Raw genomic sequence first — 27,922 nt, 5'->3', positions numbered from 1 at the left:
CAAAGCTGAAGCAGGAGACATAGACAAATCAAATGGTACAAATCTAATGGTACAACCCAGAAGTCTGTAGCTCAAACACACAATGTTTAAAAGGGGTTAGAAGTCCAAATCATGCCGGCGGTGTGTGGGACCCCTGTGAAATAGAGAAGGTTAAGCCGAGACACAAGCACCTCACACCATACCCCCTCCCTTCTTCCAACACACAGCAGCAACATGAAGTTAGTCTACTTCTATCTATCCACTATACAGCAAAAATACCCAGCAGACCATTACCTTGGAGAAGCGCTGTAGTCTAACAAGATGTCTGTTTGAATGGATCCAGCCTCTTCTCTAGTCTCCCCCCTTCCTGGTGTCTCATTAAAATTTGGAGGGAGACAGATGGTGCGGTGCAAGTCAAGCATGGCTGACTTCATATGTCAGCTTCTCTATCTCTGTGTGCTCTCTCTCACTATCCCCATACTTGCTGGGTTAGAGGTGTGGTGGTTTGGGGTAAGAAGACCAGAGTTTGGGGTCAAGTGCTTGAGAAATGTTAATTACTTTATTAGATAAAAATGCATCACATCTAAAAATATTAAAACATTTTTTTTACTAAGACCATGGAATGGTGTATACTGTTAATCTGAATAGTTTGAGGTGTACAGTAAGACCTCCGATATAAACACGTTAAGAATGGAGGTCATTCAGAACATTGAAATGTTCAAATCATTATGGAAAATATTGTGAATTTTTTCAAATGTATTTTCTCAGTCAACTGATCTCTCCCTCGAACAGGATATTATCTTAACCATCTGCCATCCTCCTTTTCTCCTCATTTGAGACCAAGCACGGAGACACTGATGAATAGTCACTGACTGACAGTATTGCATAGAGTGGTTCAGTGAAGGTTGAGTGAAATGCAGGTGTGTCGTAGACTTGTTAGGACAGAATGCCTTGAGGAGTTCAGCTACACCCCAACTTTGTCAGCGTTTGAGGAAACGACGTTTGAGGCGTCTCAGGCTCCAGGATTTGTCATTGTAACAAAATAAACAGTTGAGCTCTTTTCCAACCCTGCTCATGTCTTCATATGCCACACCTGCATTAAACGATTTCCCACCGCACTCAGCCTCCCAGTAACAACGTCCAGTCAAACCTTCTCTTCACAACACCTGAGGATAGTCGGCAAATCTCTCGGTGTAGATTCCGACGTTCCATATCCAGACATTGCACAGTTCTCCTGTTTTTCTGTCTTCAAAGAAGGAAGGCAGGCCCGAGGAAGAGACCAGGTGGGTTTTGTCATATTTTACTTTCTGGAGCAGGTTAGAATAATTAGGTTAAAGTTAGCTAAAATGCAAAATGAACTACTTTTGACGTTAATTTAACTTTTAGCCATGACCGATCAGTTGGGACAACTCTTCTATGGTATTATAGCGGTACGCAAACATGTTAGAGGTGCATGCCGCCACCCACTGTACAGGGTAGTATACGAGATCAAATAAAACAATAAGAGAAAAAGGGGGAGAGAAATCACATTCTTCCCAAATAATAAACAAATGACAATGAAACAACTGATTGCTACAGGCTCTCTGGTGCCTGAGAAAGAATAACATATTCAGACAGTATTCCTTACGTTTCAGCCGTGAAATCGTGGATACCCAAGAACCTTTCACCCGCAGATACGACGGCCAGTTTCTTGGACTCATTTGGCCAGTACAATTAATCACTTGCACAATAAAATGCCACGAAATCCACCTTGGCGATCAGTATATCCCTCAGCTGTTGAAGTGGGACCATTCTAGTCAATGAGACGGCAGATACGCGTGTGAACATGCATATAACACCGATATAAAGTCGTTTTTTCAACATGTGCTAAATAAACAGCTGCAAGCGGTCCTGCACACGTCAAGTTAACGCCTACAGCTGCTAAATATACTGTAATGAAACAGGCAGGGAGGTCTTGAAACGTGCTCACCAGCCAAGCACACGCACTGTCGTGGATGCAAGGTTCGATCACTTCTGACACCAATGTAATGAAACAGCAGGTCTCGAACCCTCGACCTTCTAGCCCGAAGTCCAGCGCGCTATCGACTGTGCCGCAAAAGCATGCTCGAGCGGCAGAGTCGATTTCCACGCTTATAAACCCAGGGTCGTTACACTACTCCCTCCTTTCAACACAGCCTTGTCTGCCGCCTCCTGGCGTGCCAGCGGGATACGGCGGGGACGCATCTTGATGGGTCAAGCATCACCTGTGTCGATCTCATGCTGCACCAGATGAGTCTGACCCACCTCTTCCTCACTCAGCGCAAAGCCGTCTCTGAATTCAAACAGCAACTGCCACGGAGGGATGTGTCGTGGAGGTAGCCGAGGGAATGTAACGCACAGCCGTAGGTGACAGGGGGGCTGGGGAAAAGTCACACAGATGTGGGGGGAGGGGGGGCAGCCATGAGTCTCTGCTGCTTTAACTGTTGGAGTAAAGGGTTTGTTGGGTTGAGTGAATGTGACATTAGGGGGGCCATGGTGACTGCCGGCCCTCCCTGGAAGCTCAGTGTTCCCCCATTTAGGTCTAACTGCCAGCCTGTGCGCCTAAGAAAGTCCAACCCCAGGATGCAAGGGTCCTGCACAGCCGCCACCCACACAGGATGACGCACAGACCTGCCCCCTACTGTCAGAGTCATTATTCCCTTCCCTTTCATGGGTGCCAGCTCACCTGTGACTGTGCGGAGCTGCACAGTTGTGGGTTCACACTGAGTCCAACCTGGCACAATATCCGGCCTCACCAGGGTTACTGTGGACCCAGTGTCAACCAGGGCAGAGCAGGGAACACCCTCCACAGTGACAGGGACATGACAAAAGTCTCCAACACAGGTCCGGCCCATCACAACGACAGGCTCCATCCGCTTGCCCTCGTCTGCTTCTGGGGGAAGTGGAGCCTTGCTTCCCCGTCTGGGCCGGTGGGCTCCTCCTGAAGAAGATGGTGGTTGGGAAAGAAAGCCAGGGGTCCACACTACCCGGTCTATGCGGACCCCGAGCCGTTTCCCTGAGCTCTGGGGGACAAGGGGCAACCCCTGCGCAGATGGCCTGGCTGGCAACAACCCCAGCAGACCCTGGGACTAGGGTAGCGACACAGCACGCTATGAGTTCTGTCATTTCAGCCACCCATGCAGGCTTTTCCAGGTCTGGGCTGCTCTGCCCCCCAGCCCGCACAGAGGGTCTGTCTCCCTGCACCCCCACCAAAGCCCCAGCCCACACCAGCTCCCTCTCCAAAGCTATCGGCAATGACTCAGGATGAGCCAGCTGGGTCTGTATGCGCAGCTCCGTAGGAGAGCGCCTGTATGAACTGGTCCCGTGCTAGCTCGCTCTGCACGGAGGGGGGCATGTGAGCATATGCCGGCCGAGAGAGGCTCTTAATGTCATTAGCTAGCACCCGTAGAGGCTCTCCAGGCTGCCTGCGTCTATTACTCAGTTCGGAGCGCAGCAGCCGGGCTGTACATACAGTCCATAGCGCCTCCTCAGTGCTCCCACTGAAGCACCATAATCACGTCTGTCCTCGGGGCTAATCAATATCAAACAGGCCAGAGCATCATCCGTGATCATCCCCTAAAATGAGCTAACAGTTCAAACTGAGCATGAAAAGCTTCCCAATCCGCCTTACCGGAATACGTCGGGGTCTTAACAGATACGGACACAGCCGGGAGCTGGGCGCCGCCATGTTTGTTTACATCCTGAGCCCCAGATTCCTCGTCGACGTCACCCCTTCGGTCCGCCCACCAGAATCCGCGCGAAGCACAGTCAATGAAGCACTCATGCCCGCTTCAGCAACCATCACTCTAACGTCCTCCCTCAAGCGGCCTCTGGGCTCCGACGTCCTGGCGATCTCCTCAGCCAGATCCTCCGACGTCCATGCACACGCACCTCCTTGGCCATAATCGTCCCCTACCTCCACCTTCACTTTTGGATTCCCTCGAAGCATTTTCAACCCCCGTTCTCACCTATGGTAGCTAGCCACAGAAGTCAGCTAGCTAGCACATCAATTAACATTGGCTGCAGTATTCCGAATTTACTAGGTGGTCATGCAATAAACGTTTTGGATAATTCCCCTTAAATGAATTCTTTAAATCAAATCAAATTGTCTTTGTCACATGCACCAAATACAACAGGTGTAGACCTTACAGTGAAATGCTTACTTACAAGCCCTTAACCAACAATGCAGCTACAAAAAAAAAAAAAAAAAAAAGTAAATAATTAAAGAGCATCAGGAAAATAACAATAGTGAAGCTATATACAGGGGGAGTACAGGTACAGAGAATGTGCGGGGGCACTGGTTAGTCATATATACATATAGGTAGAGATATTAAAGTGACTATGCATAGATAGAGTAGCAGAAAATAGTCTGGGTAGCCATTTGATTAGATGTTCAGGAGTCTTATGGCTTGGGGGTAGAAGCTGTTTAGAAGCCTCTTGGACCTAGACTTGGCGCTCCGGTACCGCTTGCTGTGCGGTTGCAGAGAACTGTAGTTGTGGCTCCACTGGCAATCCCAGCCTAGGAATGCTGAAGCCCCTGAAGTGAAAACGAAAACCTTCTCCATGGTTAAAGAGTATGTGTTCCCCCCTGAAAAAAGGAAAGGGGGGGACATTAAAGTGCATAAGTAACACTTGTTGGAGAACACAATACTCTTAAATTAAATCCAAACTACTTTCACTTATCTATTACATTCTTAGGGGGCCCATGGAAGAATAAGGTTACAAAATGCTTTCCCACAGTTGTGAGAGTGATTAGGTGATGTTTTACTGATGTGGGCCGTGTTACTTCAATGATCATGGTTTTGCATCTAACCTTCCACCTCCAGCAGCCAGTCGCTCCAGAAACATAGAACTCTTCTCTATTGCTCTTTAATTGGTACCAGGTGGGGAGCGCTCTGCTTTGAAGAGAGAAGCTATGTCTTTGGCCAAATGAGGTTTCTCAGCGTAGATGAAAACCTCTGAAGAGGCTTGAGTGTCTATTCATGTAAGGCAGGAGACCTAGACACTCCAGACCCTCTTTGAATCTATAAAGTTTTAAAAAAGTATGAATTTGCCCTGAAGAATTGAACTAAACTTGAGATTCCTTAGATATATGGAAACTCACTACTCAAGAGCATCCCGTATCCTGCTTTCTAAGTAGAACTTTGTGGCTGACTCCACCAGGGCATCCCTCTCCAATGTACGAATGTATCGCACTGGACCCAACATGACCACTTCCTGTGCCTCGTCAACAGTTTGTGCTAACTGGATCTTAGATTGTTTATTGAACTGTGTTTTGGGACAAATTAGCAAAATAATAAACTGATTATCACCACCCTTAAAGATTGTCTGCCAACAAAAATAAACCAAATCCATGTGGAAAAGTTCTCATGAACTACAAACTTAGTGCAAATTAACAGTAACATAACATCCATCACAGTATAAAGTACTTACCTTCTCCAACTTCTCTCTGAAGTCATATTCCGCAATTTCTTTCAGTTCTGGCACAGGAGGTTTAGGCCACACACTTGCCTGTATAGCCTCTCTGAAAAAATGGTGTCTCTACACCCCCATGTACCAGACAGACAGCAATCATGCGGCCCACCTGCTTGTATACGCCATCATAGAGTGCTGTCATACAGAAGACAAACAGTAAATAAAGGACACATTACATACAAAAACCAAATGTCTTACTCAAGTCATATATTTATCGCCATAAACAAACATGTCTTTGTTGGTGTAAAAGTGTAACTCACCTTGAGAGTTGCAAGAAAGGCATTTTTGTCAATCAGGTCCCTCAAATATTGCAGAGGAATGGATGGCACTCATTAGCAGCTGGGGAAATTCTCATGAGGGACCACCCTCATCAGCTGCCCCTTTACCGTCAGCATCCCTAAAAAAACGTGTCAATTTTTGCCTCCTGATTAAAGCGGGCTCTCTTGAAGCCTCTCATTGCACAATCATAAACGTTGTCCCTCACCACGTTCATTTGGTTGGCATCTCATTAACTTCAGCAGTGTTTGGAGGTCAACACTAAAAGAGATATTCAGAATAACAAAGCTCAGATACTTCCCACAATTCATCTGTAACAACAAGACATTTAATTATTTACAGAGATGACTTACTCATTGTCATCACCAACATCAACAGAAGAGTGTGGTGAAGGTGGACGATAAGCCTCAGGGAATGGTGGAGGGGAGGCCACAGGAAGTGGTGCAGAAGATGGGGGGGCCACAGGAATAGGTGCTGCCACAAGTGTAGCCTCGTTTGTAGAAGTAGTCTGTAAAAGGTCATTTAAAGGCTTACACATTTCAAAAACGTGAGTGCTCGAACAGCCTCCGGTCCAAGGTCGTCGTTCCCAGCCACCAAGTCCTTCATCTTTACATCCAGAGCCAAGTCTGACATGTCAGAATATAATGGTGCATGTGACAGATTGAAGTGTCTGGGAAATTTGTAACAATGGACAGAGATGAGGTAATGTATATCATCATAGTCATTTTAAAGTCCCGTCTTGATTATAGTCATTCTAAATTGTTTGATTGGTATGAAACTGGAAACCATGCATATAAAGTCTGTAGTTTATAGCATTACGCCCAAGAACAACTGAACTTAGACGACGTTTGAGTGTTGATCAGGACACATGTTGAATATCTGCCATCTGAGACACACTGAAAGCACTGGACATCAGAAACCTGTTGCTCTTGAGTGATGGCATAACAAGGTGCACCTCTAGCTCCTCTCCAAGTCCGAGGAGCCGGTGACCAGAACTGGCTGTAACAATAATACACTGCGTTTAGGCTACTTAATGTATTGTCACACCGCCCGCCCCCCTCATTCCAAAAACACTTTACAATTATAGTAACTGTCACAAATTGTGGCCAAGTAATGTTTTTTTAATATTGGATTTTAAGGCCAAGATATAAATAGAAATGTTGACCAAGAACAAATACAATGGGCAGCAGGAGAAGGAAGAGGGGAAAAACCAACAGTAAACCCAACCACACCCACTACAATGCTGCTTACCTTGTTGTGCATGCCAGCCAGACGAACGAATCTCCTGAATGAACTGAGATACTTGATCAATTGGATCATCTGCTGAAGCATCATTAATCAGCCTCCCCCTAGCCCAGGCTCCTCTGCATGGTTTCCATTCTGCAAGACGACAGTTTTGTGAAAATAGAGAACATAGGACTGCGATTCCTGTTAAAACTGTGCCATAGTACTAACGTTAACGTTCCTGGTTCTGAAGTTGTTCATTTCTGCACCATAGGCTTAGATTAAATATTAACATTTCAAAGGGTATTCAAAAGTAATATCTGTACTGTTGGAAAGCTGGTATGTTGTAGATTTTAGTAATGTTTTTACAGGGTTGTCTTAGGTCAAATGAGCTTTATGTGAGTTTTGTAAATGTTTTCATGCTAATCGCGAGCTAGCACGGCTAAGGCTAGGTGGCATTGCAATTATAGCTAGCCAGCCTGAAAATACAAAAAATGCCTAAAAATACAAAAACATGTTTCACGTCACTACTCCTCGACAATAAATCACCTTTATGTAGCTAGCTGGGCTGTAAAAATGTTACAAGACTGCGCCGTTCACTGCGGCAATGGCTGGGGTGTGCGGATCAACTTTATCATTCATAGTAGTATTTAAAAATAATCAACCTTGTTAACGTGGACTCAAGGGCATCAAGTTCAGGATTATCAGAGAGCAGAAGCCAAGTGCAGTCATTTAGGGTCTATTTGCAGCGGATAAGGAAGTGCCATCTTCAATTGGATGTTGTTGCATCAAACTGACTGTACACTGATTATTGAAACCTGTTTGAAAGGAGGAGCTAGGGAAATTGGCTAGTAAAATTAGCATATTAAGGAACGCATTAAGTTACCGTGTGTAGGTGTATATTTAGCAGCTGTAGGCCTCAACTTGACGTGTGCAGGACCGCTTGCAGCCGTTTATTTAGCACATGTTGAACCGCCTGCATGCACATTTGCGTGCGCTTAACGCCTACACAATTTTTTTGGTGTAGATGGCCAAGGAAGATGCACATAACTTCCCCAACATCCCCTCCCAAATTGATATAGAACCTTCACAAAAACACATGGAGCAACTGCGAAAAGAAATGGCTGAGAATATACTAAAAATGTCTGGTATGTAATGACATTTTGTCACGCCCTGGCCATAGAGAGGGTTTTATTCTCTATTTTGGTTAGGCCACGGTGTGACTAGGGTGGGCATTCTATGTCCTTTTTTCTATGTTTTGTATTTCTTTGTTTTGGCCGGGTATGGTTCTCAATCAGGGACAGCTGTAGATCGTTGTCTCTGATTGGTAGCCATACTTAGGCAGCCTGTTTTCCTTTGGGTTTTGTGGGTGGTTACTTTCTGTTTAGTTGATGTTCCTGACAGAACTGTTTGGCTGTCGTTTGTGGTTTTGTTTAAAGTGTTCTATTAACATTATATGATGAGCACGCAACACGCTGCGCCTTGGTCTACTCCCTTCGACGGCCGTTACACATTTAATTCAAAGTAAATGTAAATTCTTTATTTTTATGTAGTTGTGTGGGACAGCCATATGTTCAGTTCATGCCTATGTTTTCAGAGTTCAACAAAGCCAACAACTGCTTCATGTGTGCCACTGATAAAGAACCTGGATGTGGCCCAAAGACTGACTGGGTTAGTAAGTAACATGTAAGACAATTTATGATATAACACAATGGATGGCTAATTTGTCATACTGCATTGATATTTGATATTATTTGTTTTGTTTTAGATGGCATGCAAAACATTCAAACGGTGTTTCCATGTGCTGTGCCTAGGAATGAAGACAAAAGAGTTCAACAGAGTAAAGAACACAAACTGGAAGTGCAGTCTTTGTTGTTGAAAATGTATGCTATACCCCATCCACACAGGCTCTGAAATGTACATCAACCAGGGATAAAGAGAAAGTTAACACTGAAATATTTCGTACTTATTTGACGTAAAATGTCTGTTCACATGTTGGGAAAGATTAAAGGTCTACAATTTCTGTTTAGTTTGTTAATATAACATTTTTATTCATTGATTTCCTGGCCACCATTACTGTGGTTACATGTTCAGGATATGTATTGACCAGCAAACCCACTGCAGCCTAGCTCACTCTCTATCCCTGCGTTGGACAATTAATAACATGACTCTTTGTACTTTGCCATTTTCCTTTATGGTTAATATTAATGATGAAGGGAGATATTATGTCTCTCTCCTATTGTGTACCACTGTTAAATACTGTGGAAAAATAAACTGGGAAAATAAGTACTTAGAACTACCAATTATTATTGATAAATATTAAAGAAAAGGGTAAACACAACACTGGACTAAACCCCCTAATTGTCAAACTAATATTAATGTACAACAATATAGAAGATACATGACTAGAGGTTATGCATTATGGGTGTAAATCCACTGCACGCTTCTTAGGTGTGTAATTGACATGACCAAGGAGCTATTGCAATTTAAAACTATGAAAAATGTATATTACACCGCGTGATTTCACAGTACACAAACAAGAGTGAGCTAGAAGGGTAGTAAGTGGACATTCTGAACCTTGTTTGAAGTCAGTAGGTCACATGACCAAGGAGCTATTGACATTTTAAATTTGGAAAAATTAATGTAAAATCTTGTGAGATAAATGGACAAACTAATGGGTGTGCAATATAGAAGGGTAGTCAGTGGACATTGACCCTTGTTTGAAGTCATTAGGCCACATGACCAAGGAGCTGTTGAAATTTTAAATTTGGAAAAATGTATGTAAAATCATGTGAGATGAAAATAGACAAACTAAAGTGTGTGCAATGTGTAGGCCCACTGAGTGGACATTCTGAACCTTGTTTGAAGTCAGTAGGTCACATGACCAAGGAGCTATTGAAATTCGAATGTAAAAAGAAGTTTGTACTTTGTTTACGCTCCTTAACTAATTCAACTAGCAATACAAAATGCCGCTCACATTTCCACATGTTTATTAGCTTTGGAAAGCGAATTAAAAAAATAAGGGCACAGACCTGTTTGGGCACAGACCTGGATAGTATGACAGAAGTCTGCAGTAGATTGCATCTCCGCCCCCTTTGGCAGTTATATCTCGTCGGAAGATGTTATGGTTAGGGATGGGGATTTCAGGATTTTTGGTGGCCTTCCTAAGCCAATATTCAGACACAGCTCGGACATCAGGGTTTGCGGAGTGTGCTAAAGCAGTGAATAAAACAAACTTAGGAAGGAGGCTTCTAATGTTAACCTGCATGAAACCAAGGCTTTTACGGTTACAGAAGTCAACAAATGAGAGCGCCTGGGGAATGGGAGTGGTGCTGGGGGCTGCAGGGCATGGGTTAACCTCTACATCACCAGGGGAACAGAGGAGGAGTAGGATAAGGATACAGCCAAAGGTAATAAGAACTGGTCGTCTAGTGCGTTGCGTTCTGAACAGAGAGTAAAAGGTGCAGATTTCTAGGTGCGGAAGAATAGATTCAATGCATAATGTACAGACAAGGGTATTGTAGGATGTGAGTACAGTGGAGGTAAACCTAGGCATTGAGTGTCTCTCGAGGCACCTGTTAAGACAGGTGAGGTCACCGCATGTGTGGGGGTGGAACAAAATGGCTATCTAAGGCATATTGGGCAGGGCTGGGGGCTCTACAGTGAAATAAGACAATCACTAACCAAAATTGTATTTTATTTATTTGTATTTAACCAGGTAGGCTAGTTGAGAACAAGTTCTCACTTGCAACTGTGACCTGGCCAAGATAAAGCAAAGCAGTTCGACACATACAACAACACAGAGTTACACATGGAATAAACAAACATACAATCAAAAATACAGTAGAAAAATCTATATACAGCATGTGCAAATGAGGTAGGATAAGAGAGGTAAGGCAATAAATAGGCCATGGTGGTGAAGTAATTACAATATAGCAATTAAACATTGGAATGGTAGGATGTACAGAAGATGCATGTGCAAGTAGAGATACTGGGGTGCAAAGGAGCAAGATAAATAAATAAATACAGTATGGGGATGAGGTAGATAACAGCAATTGACAAGGCATATTGACATTAGGGAGAGGCATGTGTAGCCGAGTGATCATAGGGTCCAATGAGTAGCACTAGATGAGTCAGGGAGCCAGGGTTGCACATTCAAGTGGATGCAAATGTTATACCTGAGGAAGTAGATGAAGTGTTTGGTGCACGTCGACAGACTTGTATGGTAAATGGGGTAAGGAAACCCACTTCATCCATATTATTTCCAGAGCCGACTGTTTGGCCTACCACCCAGGACAATGGATCGGATCCCAGCCGGCAACCCAAAACAACGACGCCGTAGAAGAAGGGGCGGTGTTCTGGTCAGGCGCCGTAGACGGGCACATGGCGCACCGCTCCCGAGCATACTACTCGCCAATGTCCAGTCTCTTGACAACAAGGTAGCCGAAATCTGAGCAAGGGTAGCATTCCAGAGAGACATCCGAAACTGTAACGTTCTTTGTTTCACGGAAACATGGCTCACTCGAGACACGCTATCTGAGTCGGTACAGCCACCTGGTTTCTTCACGCATCACGCCGACAGAAACAAGCATCTCTCTGGTAAGAAGAAGGGCGGGGGTGTATGCCTTATGATTAACGAGACGTGATGTGATCATAACAATATACAGGAACTCAAGTCCTTTTGTTCACCTGACTTAGAATTCCTCACTATCAAATGGCGACCGCATTATCTAACCAAGAGAATTATCTTCGATCATAATCACAGTCGTGTATATCCCCCCCCCCCCCCCCCCCAAGCAGACACATCGACAGCCCTGAAGGAACTTCATTTGACTCTATGTAAACTGGAAACCACATATCCTGAGGCTGCATTTATTGTAGCCGGGGATTTTAACAAGGCTAATCTGAAAACAAGGCTCCCCAAATTCTATCAGCATATCGATTGTGCTACCAGGGGTAGCAAAACCCTGGATCATTGTTATTCTAACTTCCGCTACGCATATTAGGCCCTCCCCCGCCCTCCCTTAAGAAAAGCTGACCACGACTCCTTTTTGTTGCTCCCAGCCTATAGACAGAAACTAAAACAGGAAGCTCCCGCCCTCAGGTCTGTTCAACGCTGGTCCGACCAATCAGATTCCATGCTTCAAGATTGCTTCGATCACATGGACTGGGATATGTTCCGCATTGCGTCGAACAACAACATTGACGAATACGCTGATTCGGTGTGCGAGTTCATTAACAAGTGCATCGGTAATGTTGTAACCACAGCGTCAATAAAAACATTCCCCAACCAGAAACCGTGGATTGATGGCAGCATTCGGGCAAAACTGAACGTGCGAACCACTGCTTTTAATCAGGGCAAGGTGACCGGAAACATGACTGAATACAAACAGTGTAGCTATTCCCTCTGCAAGGCAATCAAACAAGCTAAGCGTCAGTATAGAGACAAAGTGGAAGTCACAATTCAACGGCTTAGACACGAGAGGTATGTGGCAGGGTCTAAAGTCAATCACGGACTACAAAATAAAAACCAGCCCCGTCGCGGATCACGATGTCTTGATCCCAGACAGACTGAACAACTTTTTTGCTTGCTTTGAGGACAATACAGTGCCACTGACACGGCCCGCTACCAAAACCTGCGGCTCTCCTTCACTGTAGCCAACGTGAGTAAAACATTTAAACGTGTTAACCCTCGCAAGGCTGCAGGCTCAGACGGCATCCCTGGCCGCGTCCTCAGAGCATGCGCAGACCAGCTGGCTGGTGTGTTTACAGACATATTCAATCAATCCTTATCCCAGTCTGCTGTCCCCACATGCTTCAAGAGGGCCACCATTGTTCCTGTTCCCAAGAAAGCTAAGGTAACTGAGCTAAATGACTACCGCCCTGTAGCACTCACTTCCGTCATCATGAAGTGCTTTGAGAGACTAGTCAAGGACCATATCACCTCCACCTTACCTGACACCCTAGACCCACTCCAATTTGCTTACTGCCATAATAGGTCCACAGACGACGCAATCGCCATCACACTGCACACTGCCCTAACCCATCTGGACAAGAGGAATACCTATGTAAGAATGCTGTTCATCGATTACTGCTCAGCATTTAACACCATAGTACCCTCCAAACTCGTCATTAAGCTCGAGACCCTGGGTCTCGACCCCGCCCTGTGCAACTGGGTCCTGGACTTCCTGACGGGCCGCACCCAGGTGGTGAGGATAGGTAACAACATCTCCACCCCACTGATCCTCAACACCGGGTCCCCACAAGGGTGCGTTCACAGCCCTCTACTGTACTCCCTGTTCACCCATGACTGCGTGGCCATGCATGCCTCCAACTCAATCATCAAGTTTGCAGACGACATTACAATGGTAGGCTTGATTACCAACAATGACGAGACGGCCTACAGGGAGGAGGTGAGGGCCCTCGGAGTGTGGTGTCAGGAAAATAACCTCACACTCAATGTCAACAAAACAAAGGAGATGATCGTGGACTTCAGGAAACAGCAGAGGGAGCAGCCCCCTATCCACATTGACGGGACAGTAGTGGAGAGGGTGGAAAGTTTTAAGTTCTTCGGTGTACACATCACGGACAAACTGAAGTGGTCCACCCACACAGACAGCATGGTGAAGAAGGCGCAGCAGCGCCTCTTCAACCTCAGGAAGCTGAAGAAATTCGGCTTGTCACCAAAAACACTCACAAACTTTTACAGATGCACAATCGAGAGCATCCTGTCGGGCTCTCCAGAGGGTAGTGAGGTCTGCACAACGCATCACCGGGTACAAACTACCTGCCCTCCAGGACACCTACACCACCCGATGTCACAGGAAGGCCAAAAAGATAATCAAGGACAACAACCACCCGAGCCACTGCCTGTTCACCCCGCTAACATCCAGAAGGCGAGGTCAGTGCAGGTGCATCAAAGCGGGGACCGAGAGACTGAAAAACAGCTTCTATCTCTAGGTCATCAGACTGTTAAACAGCCATCACTAACATAGAGTGGCTGCTGCCAACATACTGACTCAACTCCACCCACTTTAATAATGGTAAAATTGATGTAATCAATTTATCACTAGCGACTTTATATTATATGTTTACTTACCCTACATTACTCATCTCTTATGTATATACTGTACGCTATCCCGTGTGGCTCAGTTGGTAGAGCATGGTGTTTGCAACACCAGGGTTGTGGGTTCGATTCCCAGGGGGGACCAGTACGGAGAAAACATTTATGAAATGTATGCATTCACTACTGTAAGTCGCTCTGGATAAGAGCGTCTGCTAAATGATAAAAATGTAAATGTACTGCATCTTGCCATCTGATGTAATTAAATGTATCACTAGCCACTTTAAACAAGGCCAATTTATATAATGCTTTCATACCCTGCATTGCATACCCAATATATAATGCTATATTGCTCATCTCATATGTATATACTGTACGCTATACCATCTACTGCATCTTGCCATCTTGATGTAATGTATCACTAGCCACTTTAAACAATGTCCCTTCATATAATGTTTTCATACCCTGCATTGCTCATCTCATATGTATATACTGCACTCTATTCCATCTACTGCATCTTGCCTATGCCGTTCGGCCATCACTCATTTATATATTTTTATGTACGTATTCATATTCATTCCTTTACACTTGTGTGTATAAGGTAGTTGTTATGAAACTGTTAGGTTATATTACTTGTTAGATATTACTGCATGGTCGGAACTAGAAGCACAAGCATTTCGCTACACTTGCATTAACACCTGCTAACCATGTGTATGTGACAAATACATTTGATTTGATTTGTCTCTCATTTCTCATGTTAAACTAGGCTTTATGATATACCCTATAATAGCTTTTGCACACAATCCCCTCCAGTGTTATAAATGCAAAAGATTTGGGCATGTATCAAGTGTTTGCAGACAGAAATTATATCATATACCAGTTGAGGTTATATTTATTTATTTTACTAGGTAAGTTGACTGAGAACACATTCTCATTTACAGCAAATACCTGGGGAATAGTTTCAGGGGATAGGAGGGGGATGAAAGAGCCAATTGTAAACTGGGGATGATTAGGTGGCCGTGATGGTATGAGGGCCAGATTGGGAATTTAGCCAGGACACCAGGGTTAACATCCCTACTCTTACGATAAGTGCAATGGGATCTATAATGACCTCAGAGAGTCAGGACACCCGTTTCACATCCCATCTGAAAGACGGCACCCTACACTGGGCAGTGTCCCCAATCACAGCCCTGGGGCATTGGGATATTTTTTAGACCAGAGGGAAGAGTGCCTCCTACTAGCCCTCCAACACCACTTCCAGCAGCATCTGGTCTCCCATCCAGGGACTGACCCAGACCAACCCTGCTTAGCTTCAGAAGCAAGCCAGCAGCGGGACGCAGGGTGTTATCCTGCAACTGTGGTCGCGAATATGCGCCGGAGTTCCCGGATTACCCTGATTTTCTTTCCCCTTTCATATTTTGTTTCACAAAGTGTAATGGATTTACACTCCAGTCCAGTTTGTGGCGGTAATGCAGCTTTTGGTTGCCAACTGCCATTTTAGAAGTCACAGAAGAAGAAGTCTCATTTTTCGTGGACAGATTTTCGGCAGAGTAAATCAATGGAGTAATGCAAATGATACTTTGGTCCCTCTCGTTTCGCGACTTCCGCTCTGCTGAAACATATTATTCATATTTACCATATTGGATAACTCTTTTGGTTAATTGCGGCAAAATACATTTTACGATATTGTTATTTTCCTGGAAAAGATTGGTAATCGTTTGCTAACTGTTCATTGTTCACCTTCTTTGGCCGGTGGTTTATTTGATTTCTGTAAAAGGTGTCCAGCAACCTAACAAGGCCTCGGCTGTTACTAGCTGGGTAACGTTAGCACTGGTAGCTAGCTATTTGCTTAGCTACGCGTATGAACCTTGATACTAGGTTTTATATTTTTTAAATATTGTTATTTCTAACGTTAAAGCGATTATTTAGCTGGATGTTAAAGTTCAAAATTGTGACAATCCAGTCAGCTTTAACTAGGTAGCTAACGTTAGGGGTGGGACGGGGCTTAGCCGGAGACTTAACTAAGAAATACACACCGCCATCCAAGCTAGCTTCAACTCAACGTTTTAGTTTGCTTGACCACAGATTTAATTTTGGCTTGACTAGTTCGCTAGCCACCAATATAAACGTAGGATTCACTTGTCTCCATGTATTTTATATTTGACCTCATGGTTGTCTGCATTGAAATGAATGGGTTAGCTTTTCTGATGCAGTTACATATTTAGCCAACGTTGCCATCGGAGAGAAACGTTTTAGATTGCCAGAGGATACCAACTCTACCTTTATGCTTCTTTACACTGAGCAGCAGCGTAAACAAGCGTAACGGTAGGGTCTTTAGCATCATGCTAACTTTTTACAGTCCTTTAGAAGTTTTAGCTAAATGGGAGCAACTATTGCAGCAGGGCAGCATTTGCAAATATACATGTTAGAAAAGGGAAAATGTATGTTCCCTACAAGTTGCTAGTGTCCATCTGTAAAAATCAGCTGAAACAATATATTTGGGTTTTAGATTAGAATGTCAAACTGAAATACTGTTTTTATCTTACCTATTTTCCCCCTTTTTCTCAGGAGAATGGCTGCTGCCGAGTTGAACAGTAGTTCTGCTCCGGTGATGGAGGAAAATGAGCCTATAGAAGTCACCGCCGAAGGCGAGCATACAGAGAACTACCAGACACTACTTGATGCCGGACTGCCGCAGAAAGTGGCAGACAGTCTCAACAAAATATTCTCTACTGGTGGGGCATCCGTCATACAATGGCTGAGTCTAATCTATTTTCCAAAGAAACATGCTGTTGCTCGAGAATGCATGAAGTGGATAAAGGCCAGGTTGTAATAGTACAAATCTGTCTTGTACCAACAGGGTTGCTGGCATACGCTGACCTAGACGAGAGGGCCATCGATGCTCTGCGGGCGTTCAATGAAGTGGGAGCGTTGTCTGTACTGTCGCAGTTCAAAGAAAGTGACCTGACCCATGTCCAGGTGAGTTAGTGGGACTGGAATGAAAGAGAAGTCAGTTTAGATAATTGCATTAGAAAGAGTCTAAGAAGTTGACATTGAGGGGTCTATAATTTTTCCTCTGGTCATAACACCAATACATGAATCAACTCTGCTGTGGTTTGCTTTCCAGAACAAAAGTGCTTTTCTTTGTGCAGCTATGAAGACATACAGACAGAGGGAAAAGCAAGGAAGTAAAGTACAGGAAACCTCTAAGGGTCCTGCTGAGTCCAAGATCAAGGTAAATACAGCTGTTTGAACGTTCGTTCAGTGGGTCAATAGAACCTGCTGTGTGTGTGTAGTTCTGTAGTGTTTACGCTGTTGTCGACGTGTTCCCCAGGCTCTGCTGGAGCGGACAGGATACACCCTGGATGTCACCACCGGACAGAGGAAATACGGAGGACCCCCACCAGAGGAAGTGTTTAAAGGAGCACAGCCTGGGATTGGAACTGAGGTAAAGCTGCTGGAGATGCTCCATTTTCAAGTAACAGTATTTGAAAGGTTTAGGGTCATCGCGGCAAATCTGTTAACTGATATAGAGTAGAGAGATGAGTTTGCAAGTCTGTGGCCCCAAGAATGTCAATTGAGAAGTTTATAGCAATACCACAGCATTCTTCCCCAATCACACTGGAACCCTCATTCAGGCTGTTTTCTGCCTTTAGGTGTTTGTGGGAAAGATCCCCAGAGACCTGTATGAAGATGAGCTGGTGCCTCTGTTTGAGAAGGCGGGCCCAATCTGGGATCTGAGGTTAATGATGGACCCCCTGTCGGGTCAGAACCGGGGCTACGCCTTCATCAACTTCTGCAGCAAGGATGCAGCAGCTGAGGCGGTGAAACTTGTAAGTCCTTGCAGTCAGACATGGTCTTAGTTTACCTTCTAAGAACCAAAGGGCTGATTTCCCAGACCCAGATTAAGCCTTGTCCTGGTTTTGAAAATCACTTTCAATAGGGTATCTTCATTGAGTGTGCTTTTTAGTCTAGGGCCAGGTTGTGTATCGAAACCGGCCCAAGATGTGATGCATATTTAATTTTGGAGCGGTTGTCAGCCAGCCTCCTGCTACCTTATCAACCCTACAAAGCCATCTTTCCTTTACTCTTGTTTTCAGTGTGACAACTATGAAATCCGGTCTAGGAAACACCTTGGCGTGTGCATATCTGTAGCGAACAACCGCCTGTTTGTCGGATCAATCCCAAAGAACAAGACCAGAGAGAGCATATTGGATGACTTCAGCAAAGTCACAGGTCAGTGAAAGTGCAGACACCCCAATTTGGTTTACTTGGTTTTATGTTCTGTGGGTAATCATTGGTCAGATATCAGTTATGTCACTCTCATTCTTGTTCCTCCAGAGGGGCTTCAGGAAGTGATCCTCTACCACCAGCCGGATGACAAGGAGACGAACCGTGGCTTCTGTTTCCTGGAGTACGAGGACCACAAGTCTGCGGCCCAGGCCCGCCGCTGTCTCATGAGTGGCAAGGTGATGGTGTGGGGGAACCCGGTCACTGTGGAGTGGGCCAACCCGGTCACTGAGCGCGACACGGATGTCATGGCCAATGTGAGTCATCTCTCACTTTCTCTGTCCATTTCTCGCTTCCTCCCCCATCTCTTGTTTGTTTTTCAACAACACATGAACAACCCCCTATGTGTTCCACGTCTGACTTTTATTCAACTTGTATTTATACTTCTCTAAACGGAGTTCAACTTTGTCCGTGTGAGTCAGCAGGCGAAGGTCTTGTTTGTCAGGAAGCTTGCCACCTCAGTCACAGAGGAGCTACTAGTGAAGACATTCTCTGCCTTTGGCAAACTGGAGCGGGTGTATAAGCTCAAAGACTACGCCTTTGTCCACTTTGAGGACAGGGACGCCGCTGTGAAGGTGGGTTACCCTCAGTAAAAAAAAATTGTTTTTACCATGCTTCGGATGTCTGACAAAATGTTTTCTGTATTTCTCAGGCAATGGTAGACATGAATGGAAAGGAGCTGGGGGGAGAGGCGATTGAAATAAGAATAGCAAAGAAGAAGAAGGCGCGGAAGACTCAGCGCCAGACCACCAGAAACCCAGGGTGAGGCCACAGAGAATGGGATTGACTTACAGTAGGCTCTAAAATTACTGGCACCCCTCACTGGCAATGCACAAACAATGCTTAAACAAATATAAAAAATATAATTATAGAGATGAACTCAAAATACCAACATGTGAGAAATACTGTACTTTATTAATGTTTCAATGGAACCAACCAAAATAATTTATTGTTTTAATTAATTAAAAATCAATGTCCTCCAAATCAAGGTTTCACAATTAATGGCACCCTTAAATATTATTGTAAATAACCTCTACCAAAATGAAACCACAAATTACATTCCACTTATTTAAGTTTATGTAAGTCTTAAGGAACTATATTGAGCCATTACATCACTTCCTGTTTCACTATGGTATAAAAATGAGGTAACACACATGCAATATCCCTTTGTCATCCAACACCATAAAGAAAAGAACTGGCAGTTCAAAAGGGACAGATGGTCGTAGACCTTGATAAATTTGGTAATGGCTACAAGAAGATCCACAAACGATTGAATATACCACTGAGCACTGTCAGGGCAATTATTAAAAATTACAACGATATGGAACAGTTGAAAACCTCTCGGGTAGAGGACGCAAATGCATTTTGCCCCCCAGGATAGGGAGGAGGATGGTGAGAGAAGCAACAAAATCCCCAAGAATCACTGTGAAAGAATTGCAGGCCTTGGTGGCGTCTTGGGGTCACCAGGTTTCAAAAGGCACCATCAGACGCCACCTCCACAACCACAGGCTCTTTGGAAGGGTTGCCAGAAGAAAGCCCTTTCTGACCCCAAGACACAGACGCAAGCGCTTGGAGTTTGCCAGACCTCATTTAAATTATGATTGGAAGAAGGTGCTCTGGTCAGATGAGACCAAAATTGAACGTTTTGGTCAGGTACAGCATCGGCATTTTTGGCGTCGAAACAGAGATGCATACAAGGAGAGGTACCTCATACCCACGGTGAAATATGGAGGGGGGTCAGTGATGTTTTGGGGCTGTTTTAATTCCAGTGGTCCAGGGGCACTGGTTAAGATTGATGGCATAATGAATTCTACCAAGTATCAGGCAATTTTGGCTGACAATCTGGTTGCCTCTGCCAGAAGGCTGGGACTTGGCCGTATGTGGACTTTCCAACAAGACAATGACCCAAAACATACCTCAAGATCCACACAGAACTGGTTCTGTGACAACAAAATCAATGTTCTGGCATGGCCATCTCAGTCTCCGGACCTCAATCCAATCGAAAACCTGTGGGCTGAGTGGAAGAGGGCAGTTGATAAGCACAAACCCAAGAATGTGAAGGATCTTGTTGAAAGGATCTGCATAGAGGAATGGTCCAAAATCCCTCCAAATGTGTTCCTTAACCTTGTCAAACATTACAGGAAAAGACTCCATGCTGTTATCCTTGTCAGAGGTGGTGGCACTAAGTACTAAATAATAATTATGAAACCTTGATATTGGTTAAATGTATTTTGTATTAAATAATTGTATGATTTTGGTTGGTTCCATTGAAACATTAATAAAGTACAGTATTTTTCACGTTGGTATTTTGAGTTTATCTCTATAATTATATTGTTTATATTTTTTAAGTATTGTTTGTGCATTGCCAGTCAGGGCTGCCAGTAATTTTGGAGCCCACTGTATATCTGATTTAGTAGATCTTATTTATTTTTTTGCTCACATTGTATTTTGCTCACAATTTGCTCACATTGTATATAGACTTATTTTTCTACTGTATTATTGACTATGTTTGTTTTATTCCATGTGTAACTCTGTGTTGTTGTATGTTGTCGAACTGCTTTTCTTTATCTTGGCCAGGTCGCAATTGTAAATGGAACTTGTTCTCAACTAGCCTACCTGGTTAAATAAAGGTGAAATAAAAATAAATAAAAAAATCTCCCATCATGGGATTACATTGAAAGTTATGTTTTTCAGCAGGAATGACGATTATAACCAGCCACCGCCACGCATGCCTCCACCAGATAGAGGCCGTGGTCGCCGCGGGGGCTACGCCGCCTACCCTCCAGACTACCACAGCTACGATGACCACTACGGCTATGACTATCATGACCCCTGCAGGGGTTACGAGGACCCCTACTACGGTTACGAGGACCCCTACTACGGTTACGAGGACCCCTGCAGGGGTTACGAGGACCCCTACTACGGTTACGAGGACCCCTACTACGGTTACGAGGACGTGTACAGCGAGACAGGCCGTGGCAGCAGGGGTGGCCCGCCCCCTCCTAGGGCCCGTGGAACACCACCCAGACAGGGCCGAGGGGGCTATGCACAGAGGGGGCCACCCATCAGAGGGCCCAGGCGTGGCAGAGGAGGTGGCCGTGGGGGACTCTTCCAGCCACAGAGGGCCCACAGTACCCGAGGAGCCAGGGGGAACCGTGGGGGCAATGTGGGCGGGAAGAGGAAGGCAGACGTCTTCAACCAGCCTGACTCAAAGCGCCGGCAGACCAACAAGCAGAACTGGGGGTCCCAGCTCATCACCCAGCAGCAAGGTGGCGACTATTCTGATAACTATGGTTAAGGTAATGACACCCTGGAGTTTCACAGGGTTATTATGGGCATTGGTGAAAGTAGACACATGAAAAAGGTATTTGGCCCCCAAAAAATTATAATTGCAATTTTTTAATGTCTTCTTAATCTTCATCCCTTACGAAAAAATTATGAATTGGCTGGAATTGCATTTTGGGCTGGAAATGTGAATGTAACCATTTTGCTAAATAATTTCTTGTCGTTACATGGGACGTATGTTTTAACACGCATCACTTATACCTATAAGTGTATGTCTAGCATTTTTCTAGAGGTAGATACATTTTTTAAAATGTATATTATACCTTCCTATGTTTTCTTTGGGAAGCCATAGCAGTTTGTTCTCTGTTTTTGTATTTATAACTTTTACTTTTCAATTAAACTCAGTTGAGCGTCATTCAATTGCCAGTCTATTCCTCACCTTACCTAAAATATCACATTTGGAACACTTTCGATACTTTTTGCTCAAGGAATAAATCAAGAGACCAAATGAAATTGTAGAATACCAAAAGACTCCACGGCAGAGCGAACAAACAATATGAGTGACTGAATATTTGTATTTTTTTTAACCCTTTTTCTTTTCCAGGAAATGCCTCCCTCTTACAGTGCATCCGGAGAGTTTTCAGACTCCTCGACTTTTTGAGAGGAGTCATTTTGCAGTCTTTCCATAGAGAAATGCTAAGGGCAAACACCTTTGGTTCAATGACATCACCATTTAGTTTGTTTTGTCCTTCTATTCCAATTTACACAGGTGGTGAGGTGAGAGCAGCAGCGCTTGAGTGAGAAACAAACTCACCCTGAACTTTGTTCCTTACAAAAGGTTGAGCTATTACTAGTAGTTTCTAGCCCAAACCGTGCTGAATCTACAGATTATTTTGTGAGAAGACCGATTTCCAAGATGTCTCCTGGTCTGACAAACACTGCTGTAGCTCTGTGCCACCTTCCACTGCCGATGCGGTGGATTGAGACGCAGCCCATGCAAACAAGTCTAGTTTAAACTAATGGATTTTAATGGTCATTTGATTGTTTATTTGATTATTATGCTAATTACAGAGTAGGCTTTATACTGCAATCTCATTGCCTTTGCCAAGTCAATTTGCTTGCCTTGCATATGCCATTCAATGTTTTCTCGTCAACTATTAGGATAAAGATTTTTGTGACATGTCAGGTAAAATCACCAGTGATCCAAGCTCCACTGCATATTTCTGGTCTTTTTTCCATGGAAGACAACAACAAAATTTCCCATGAAGGGGCCCGGCTTACAAAGTGTAGGCCAACTTCCTTGACAGAAGCCGACTTTGATACTAGTCTCTCTAGACTAATCTCTTGAGGACAGATGAAATGGAGAGAATCTGTCAAGGCTCATATAGAATTATGTGATTACGAGCAGCAGTAGTTCCTGGTTTTGGGTTTTCGTCATTGATTTAAGTGGGACGAATCAGGATTGGGCGACGGCGGTGTAAGAACTGGTGCGGGGATTTTTCAAGCATGTTTGCGGATAAACGGTTACCACATCCACAAAGTCAACTGTCTATTTCGTAAAAATTCATATTAACAAGTGTACTTTTTAATTATGTTAGGACACTAGGCATTACATTTCTGTAAAACCAATTCAGCGTGGCTAGTTGTCAGTCTATCCCTTCACTCGGGACCCCTGTCAACGAAGGTCCTATCCAAATAAATGAATCCTCAGTGACATAGTTACTTAGACTTCCCCTCACACTAAGGACACATAGTATGGCTACCTTCCTATTTAGTACTAGTCCATACATATAGTCGTTACTTTTAAGTGACATGGTAAAAAGGCTATCTTTTCACACAGTGAAGGTCCTATGCAAAGTCAATCCATTTTTCAATCCAATGTAAAGGACTTCCCCTCACAATATGGACACAGCCTAGATGTGCACTCCAATTTTAAGTGGCATTGTACACTGAACAAAAATATAAATGCAACAATATCAAATATTTGACTGAGTTACAGTTCATAGAAGGAAATCAGTAAATTTAAATAAATTCATTAGGCCCTAATCTATGGACTTCAGATGACTGGGAAGGGGCACAGCCATAGGTGGGCCTGGCAGGGCATACAGTTGAAATCGAAAGTTTATATACACTTAGGTTGGAGTCATTAAATTCGTTTTTCAACAACTCCACAAATTTCTTGTTAACAAAGTATAGTTTTGGCAAATCAGTTAGGACATCTACTTTGTGCATGACACAAGTAATTTTTCCAACAATTGTTTACAGACTATTTCGCTTATAATTCACCGTATCACAATTCCAGTGGGTCAGAAGTGTACATACTCTAAGTTGACTGTGCCTTTAAACAGCTTGGAAAATTCCCAGAAAATGTCATTGCTTTAGTAGCTTCTGATAGGCTAATTGACATCATTTGAGTCAATTGGAGGTGTACCTGTGGATGTATTTCAAGGCCTACCTTCAAACTCAGTGCCTCTTTGCTTGACATCATGGGGAAATCAGCCAAGACCACAGCAAAATAAATTGTAGACCTCCACAAATCTGGTTCATCCTTGGGAGCAATCCTTGGGAGCAATTTCCAAACCACGTTCATCTGTACAAACAATAGTACCCAAGTATAAACACCATGGGACCACGCAGCCGTCATACCGCTCAGGAAGGAGACACGTTCTGTCTCCTAGAGATGAACGTACTTTGGTGCGAAAAGTGCAAATCAATCCCAGAACATCAGCAAAGGACCTTGTGAAGATGCTGGAGGAAACAGGTACAAAAGTATCTATATCCACAGTAAAACGAGTCCTATATCGACATAACCTGAAAGGCTGCTCAGCAAGGAAGAAGCCACTGCTCCAAAACCGCCATAAAAAAGCATTCTTAAAATAAAATGGTGATCCTAAGACAGGGAATTTCTACTAGGATTAAATGTCAGGAATTGTGAAATACTGAGTTTAAATGTGTTTGGCTAAGGTGTATGTAAACTTCCGACTTCAACTGTAGGTCCACCCACTGGGAAGCCAGGCCCAGCCAATCAACATGATTTTTTTCTCCACAAAAGGTCTTTCTTACAGACAGAAATACTCCTGAGCACCCCCTCAGACGGTCCCGCAGGTGAAGAAGCCAGATGTGGAGGTCCTGGGTTGGCGTGGTTATATGTGGTCTGTGGTTGTGAGGCCGGTTAGATGTACTGCCAAATTCTCTAAAATGATGTTGAAGGGGGCTTATGGTAGAGAAATTAACTTTAAATTCTCTGGCAACAGCTCGGTTCGACATTCCGGCAGTCAGCATGCCAATTGCACGCTCCCTCGAAACTTGACAAATCTGGCATTGTGTCGTGTAACAAAACTACACATTTAAGAGTGGCCTTTTATTGTCCCCAGCACAAGGTACACCTGTGTAATGAGCGTGCTGTTTAATCAGCTTCTTGATATGGTGAAAGAATTACCATGGCAAAGGAGAAATGCTCACTAACAGGGTTGTAAACGAATTTGTGCACGAAATATGAGCAAAATGAGCTTTTTGTGCGTATGGAACGTTTCTGGAGTCTTATTTCAGCACGTGTACAAATTGTTTATATTTTTGTTCAGCATTAAAAGGCAACATCTTTTCACAGTTTTGAGCACAAATTAATGGGAAACTACTACATCTGTATAATATCAAAGCCTAAAGCCAGGTAATTTGACCTGGAGGTTAATCTAATCCATGTGATGTGGTATAGCCTAGCTAGCTGCAGAAGCTGTGGTCTAATAGCACTCCAATGACTGTCTGGTGATTGTGAGTTATCACTTCAAACCTCTCAGTACTGGGCTACTAAACTGGACCTATCAATCTGATCTGGTGGTGAGTGCCTGTCTTTGTTTCTACATCGTGTGATACTTTGATATGTTCATATACAATAATGTAATTCTTATATAATTATCTTTTCCTTGTTTTAATGAGACCATGATACTCTACTATAAAACATGCAGATCTGCATAAAGGAGGCTACATCATTAGCATGGACTGCTGTAGTACCCACATGCAATCTGGGATCCTTGGGACATCCCAACCTCATTGAAGTGGAAATTTCAGATGGTTTAGGTAAGGATTATTGTTAGGGTAGGGACGTCAAGGATCCCGAATAGCACTGACAATACCACAACATGGCTGCTTTTACTCTGAACATGTGATTTATCAGTAAAAAAGTCAACATGACTTTAAATGAGTGAGTCCTGTCTTGAGTTGTTGTCCCCAGCCAGATGTCAGTGTGTAGTGGTCAGTAGAGGGTGCCAGAAGATACGTTTTTACCTCTCAACATCCTGAAGGCTTAGTCTGCAAATATTGTACCTTCAAATTCAGGGTGCAGTGTGTACACTCCTTGGTAAATCTAGGTTCTCATCTAGAGCACGATTGCCAAACCAACCAAGAAATAAAACGGATACAAAAGGCCAGGAATGTCTTTGTTTTCTCTTGTCTGTGTATCGTCCTCCCCTCAAAGGGTGTTATGGGGATAGGTCCGCTTCCTTCCTCTATGTGGCAAAAATACCCAGCAGACCATTACCTTGGAGAAGCACTGTAGTCTAACAAGATGTCTGTTTGAATGAATCCAGCCCCTTCCCTGATCTCCCCTCTCTTCCGGGTGTCTCATTAAAATGTGGAGGGAGACAGATGGTGCGGTTTAAGTCAAGCATGGCTGACTTCATATGTCGGCTTCTATCTCTGTGTGTGATGTTTAGTGTACATCTTAGGCAGCGTTCAGACAGGCAGCCTAATTCTGATATTTTTTTCTCACTAAATTGGTCTTTTGACCAGTTAGATCAGCTCTGAAAAGATCTTATGAGCACAGCCTGACACTCTTCTTCCTTTCTCGCTCTCTCTCTCTCCTCCCCTGTGGGTGAGTGTGTATTCCTAATGGTCCACCCTTCAGGGTAGAGAGTGTGGATGGATTGGTGGGATGAAAGTATAAAACATGTTGGTGTTAAGAGTTTAAGAAATCCTTCATATAAAAAAATATTTGAACATTTCTTATAATACATATTAACACATAAGACCACAATCATACATATAGTACATGTAATAGTTTGATAAAATGTATTTCTATTATTCAAAAATAAAAACACACCGGACCCTGAGAACAATGTACAGAAACAAAGCTCCCCTTGTATCTGAACGCAACAACATATCATACAGAACAGGTCAAACTTTCAACCCCTATATTGAATAAGTATACAGTTCGTATACAGTAGGACCTCAGATCGGGAATCCAGGTTCTTTCGAAACGTTGAAATGTTTGTAATTTTGCAATGTACTGGGGGGAAAGAGTTCAAACAATTATGGATAATATGAATTGAGTATTTTCATGTATTGGTCAACTGGATATGGTCTAGACTGGATATGGTCTAGACTATCTCTATCTTGGACTCAGAAGGACAGCAGTTTATTAGTAAACATTCAACATAATCCTCCTTTTCTCTACGCCAATTTAAGACCTAACACAGGGACACTGATGAATAGTCATTGACTGAAAATGCTGGATAGTGGTTCAGTGAAGGTGGACTGGAATGTGTGGAGGTAGGTCAGAGTAGACTAGGTAGAAGGACAGAATGCCTTGTGAGGAGTTCAGATACACCCCAACTCTGTCAGTGCTGGAAGAGGGGGCATGTATGACCGTGTGCTCATTTTTGTGCCAGACGGAGAGTTTGAGGAAACCATGTTTGAGGAGTCTTAGGCTCCAGGATTTGTCATTGTAACCAAGCAAACAGTTATGCCCTTTTCCAACCCTGCTCATGTGTTTATATGCAACACCTACATGAAACCCTTTCCCACTACACTCTGCCTCCCCATAACAGCACCCAGTCAGACCCTCTCCACACAGCACCTGAGGACAGTCATTAAATCTCTCTGTTTGAGGCAAACATGGATGATCATCATCCTCCCATGTCACAGTTCTTCCGTTGTTAGACAGAGAGAACTTTTTGTGTGCTGTGTTAGGGTCCAGTGTGAGCGCACAGACATCTGCAATAAATAGAGGTTAGGAATCAGTACACATGCCAAGATTAATTTATGCATTTAGGAGACTAGTGAAGTTAACGATGAAAAACATACACTTCTTCAGGCCTGGTTTTAAGTAGCACTCTTCATTGTGTTCCACACTAAGAGAAGCAGACGAACAGTGATTTAGTGACAGAAACAAGACTGGTTGTAACTCAGTGAAACTGGCACTGAATGGTTTCTCAGACACAGATTAAGCCTAGTTTTGGACTAAGGAGCACTTTCAAGTTACCTGATTTACTTTAGTATGAAGAGTGGATCGCCCAGTACATCAGAGAGCAGTCTCAC

The 27,922-nt window shown here is 43.8% G+C and overlaps 1 protein-coding gene and 2 long non-coding RNA genes across 7 annotated transcripts; 2 read left to right on the top strand and 1 right to left on the bottom strand.

The window, feature by feature from the left end:
• Positions 1-519: 519 nt before the first annotated feature.
• Positions 520-7,124, bottom strand: LOC106581326 (uncharacterized). Its single transcript, XR_014381928.1, has 4 exons — positions 6,102-7,124; positions 5,733-6,009; positions 5,431-5,607; positions 520-4,585 (listed from the first exon to the last, which is right to left on the bottom strand). It is a non-coding gene; the product is annotated as an uncharacterized LOC106581326 (long non-coding RNA).
• A 1,140-nt stretch (positions 7,125-8,264) lies between these two features.
• LOC106581328 (uncharacterized) lies at positions 8,265-9,001 on the top strand. Its single transcript, XR_001323074.3, has 2 exons — positions 8,265-8,643; positions 8,741-9,001. It is a non-coding gene; the product is annotated as an uncharacterized LOC106581328 (long non-coding RNA).
• Positions 9,002-15,373: 6,372 nt separating this feature from the next.
• Positions 15,374-26,034, top strand: LOC106581325 (heterogeneous nuclear ribonucleoprotein R). 5 transcript variants are annotated; one of them, XM_014163308.3, is made up of 12 exons: positions 15,375-15,598; positions 16,604-16,770; positions 16,896-17,014; positions 17,163-17,270; positions 17,370-17,483; positions 17,692-17,868; positions 18,136-18,271; positions 18,377-18,582; positions 18,748-18,900; positions 18,978-19,087; positions 21,020-21,624; positions 22,380-26,034. In XM_014163308.3, exons 1-11 carry the CDS (start codon positions 15,594-15,596, stop codon positions 21,621-21,623), a joined length of 1,899 nt encoding a protein of 632 aa, XP_014018783.1. In that variant the 5' UTR covers positions 15,375-15,593; the 3' UTR covers position 21,624; positions 22,380-26,034. The 5 variants fall into 5 exon arrangements, with proteins under 5 accessions (XP_014018785.1, XP_014018783.1, XP_082822853.1 ...); XM_014163310.3 differs by lacking the exon at positions 22,380-26,034 and having other exon boundaries at positions 15,374-15,598; positions 18,751-18,900; positions 21,020-22,025; XM_082966727.1 differs by lacking the exon at positions 22,380-26,034 and having other exon boundaries at positions 21,020-22,025.
• Positions 26,035-27,922: the final 1,888 nt, after the last annotated feature.

Source organism: Salmo salar, chromosome 20, assembly GCF_965601325.2.
Source record: "Salmo salar chromosome 20, fSalSal1, whole genome shotgun sequence".
Lineage (NCBI taxonomy): Eukaryota > Metazoa > Chordata > Actinopteri > Salmoniformes > Salmonidae > Salmo > Salmo salar.
Note: the sequence above shows the minus strand (reverse complement) of the source record. Positions and strands in the feature narration are given on the sequence as shown.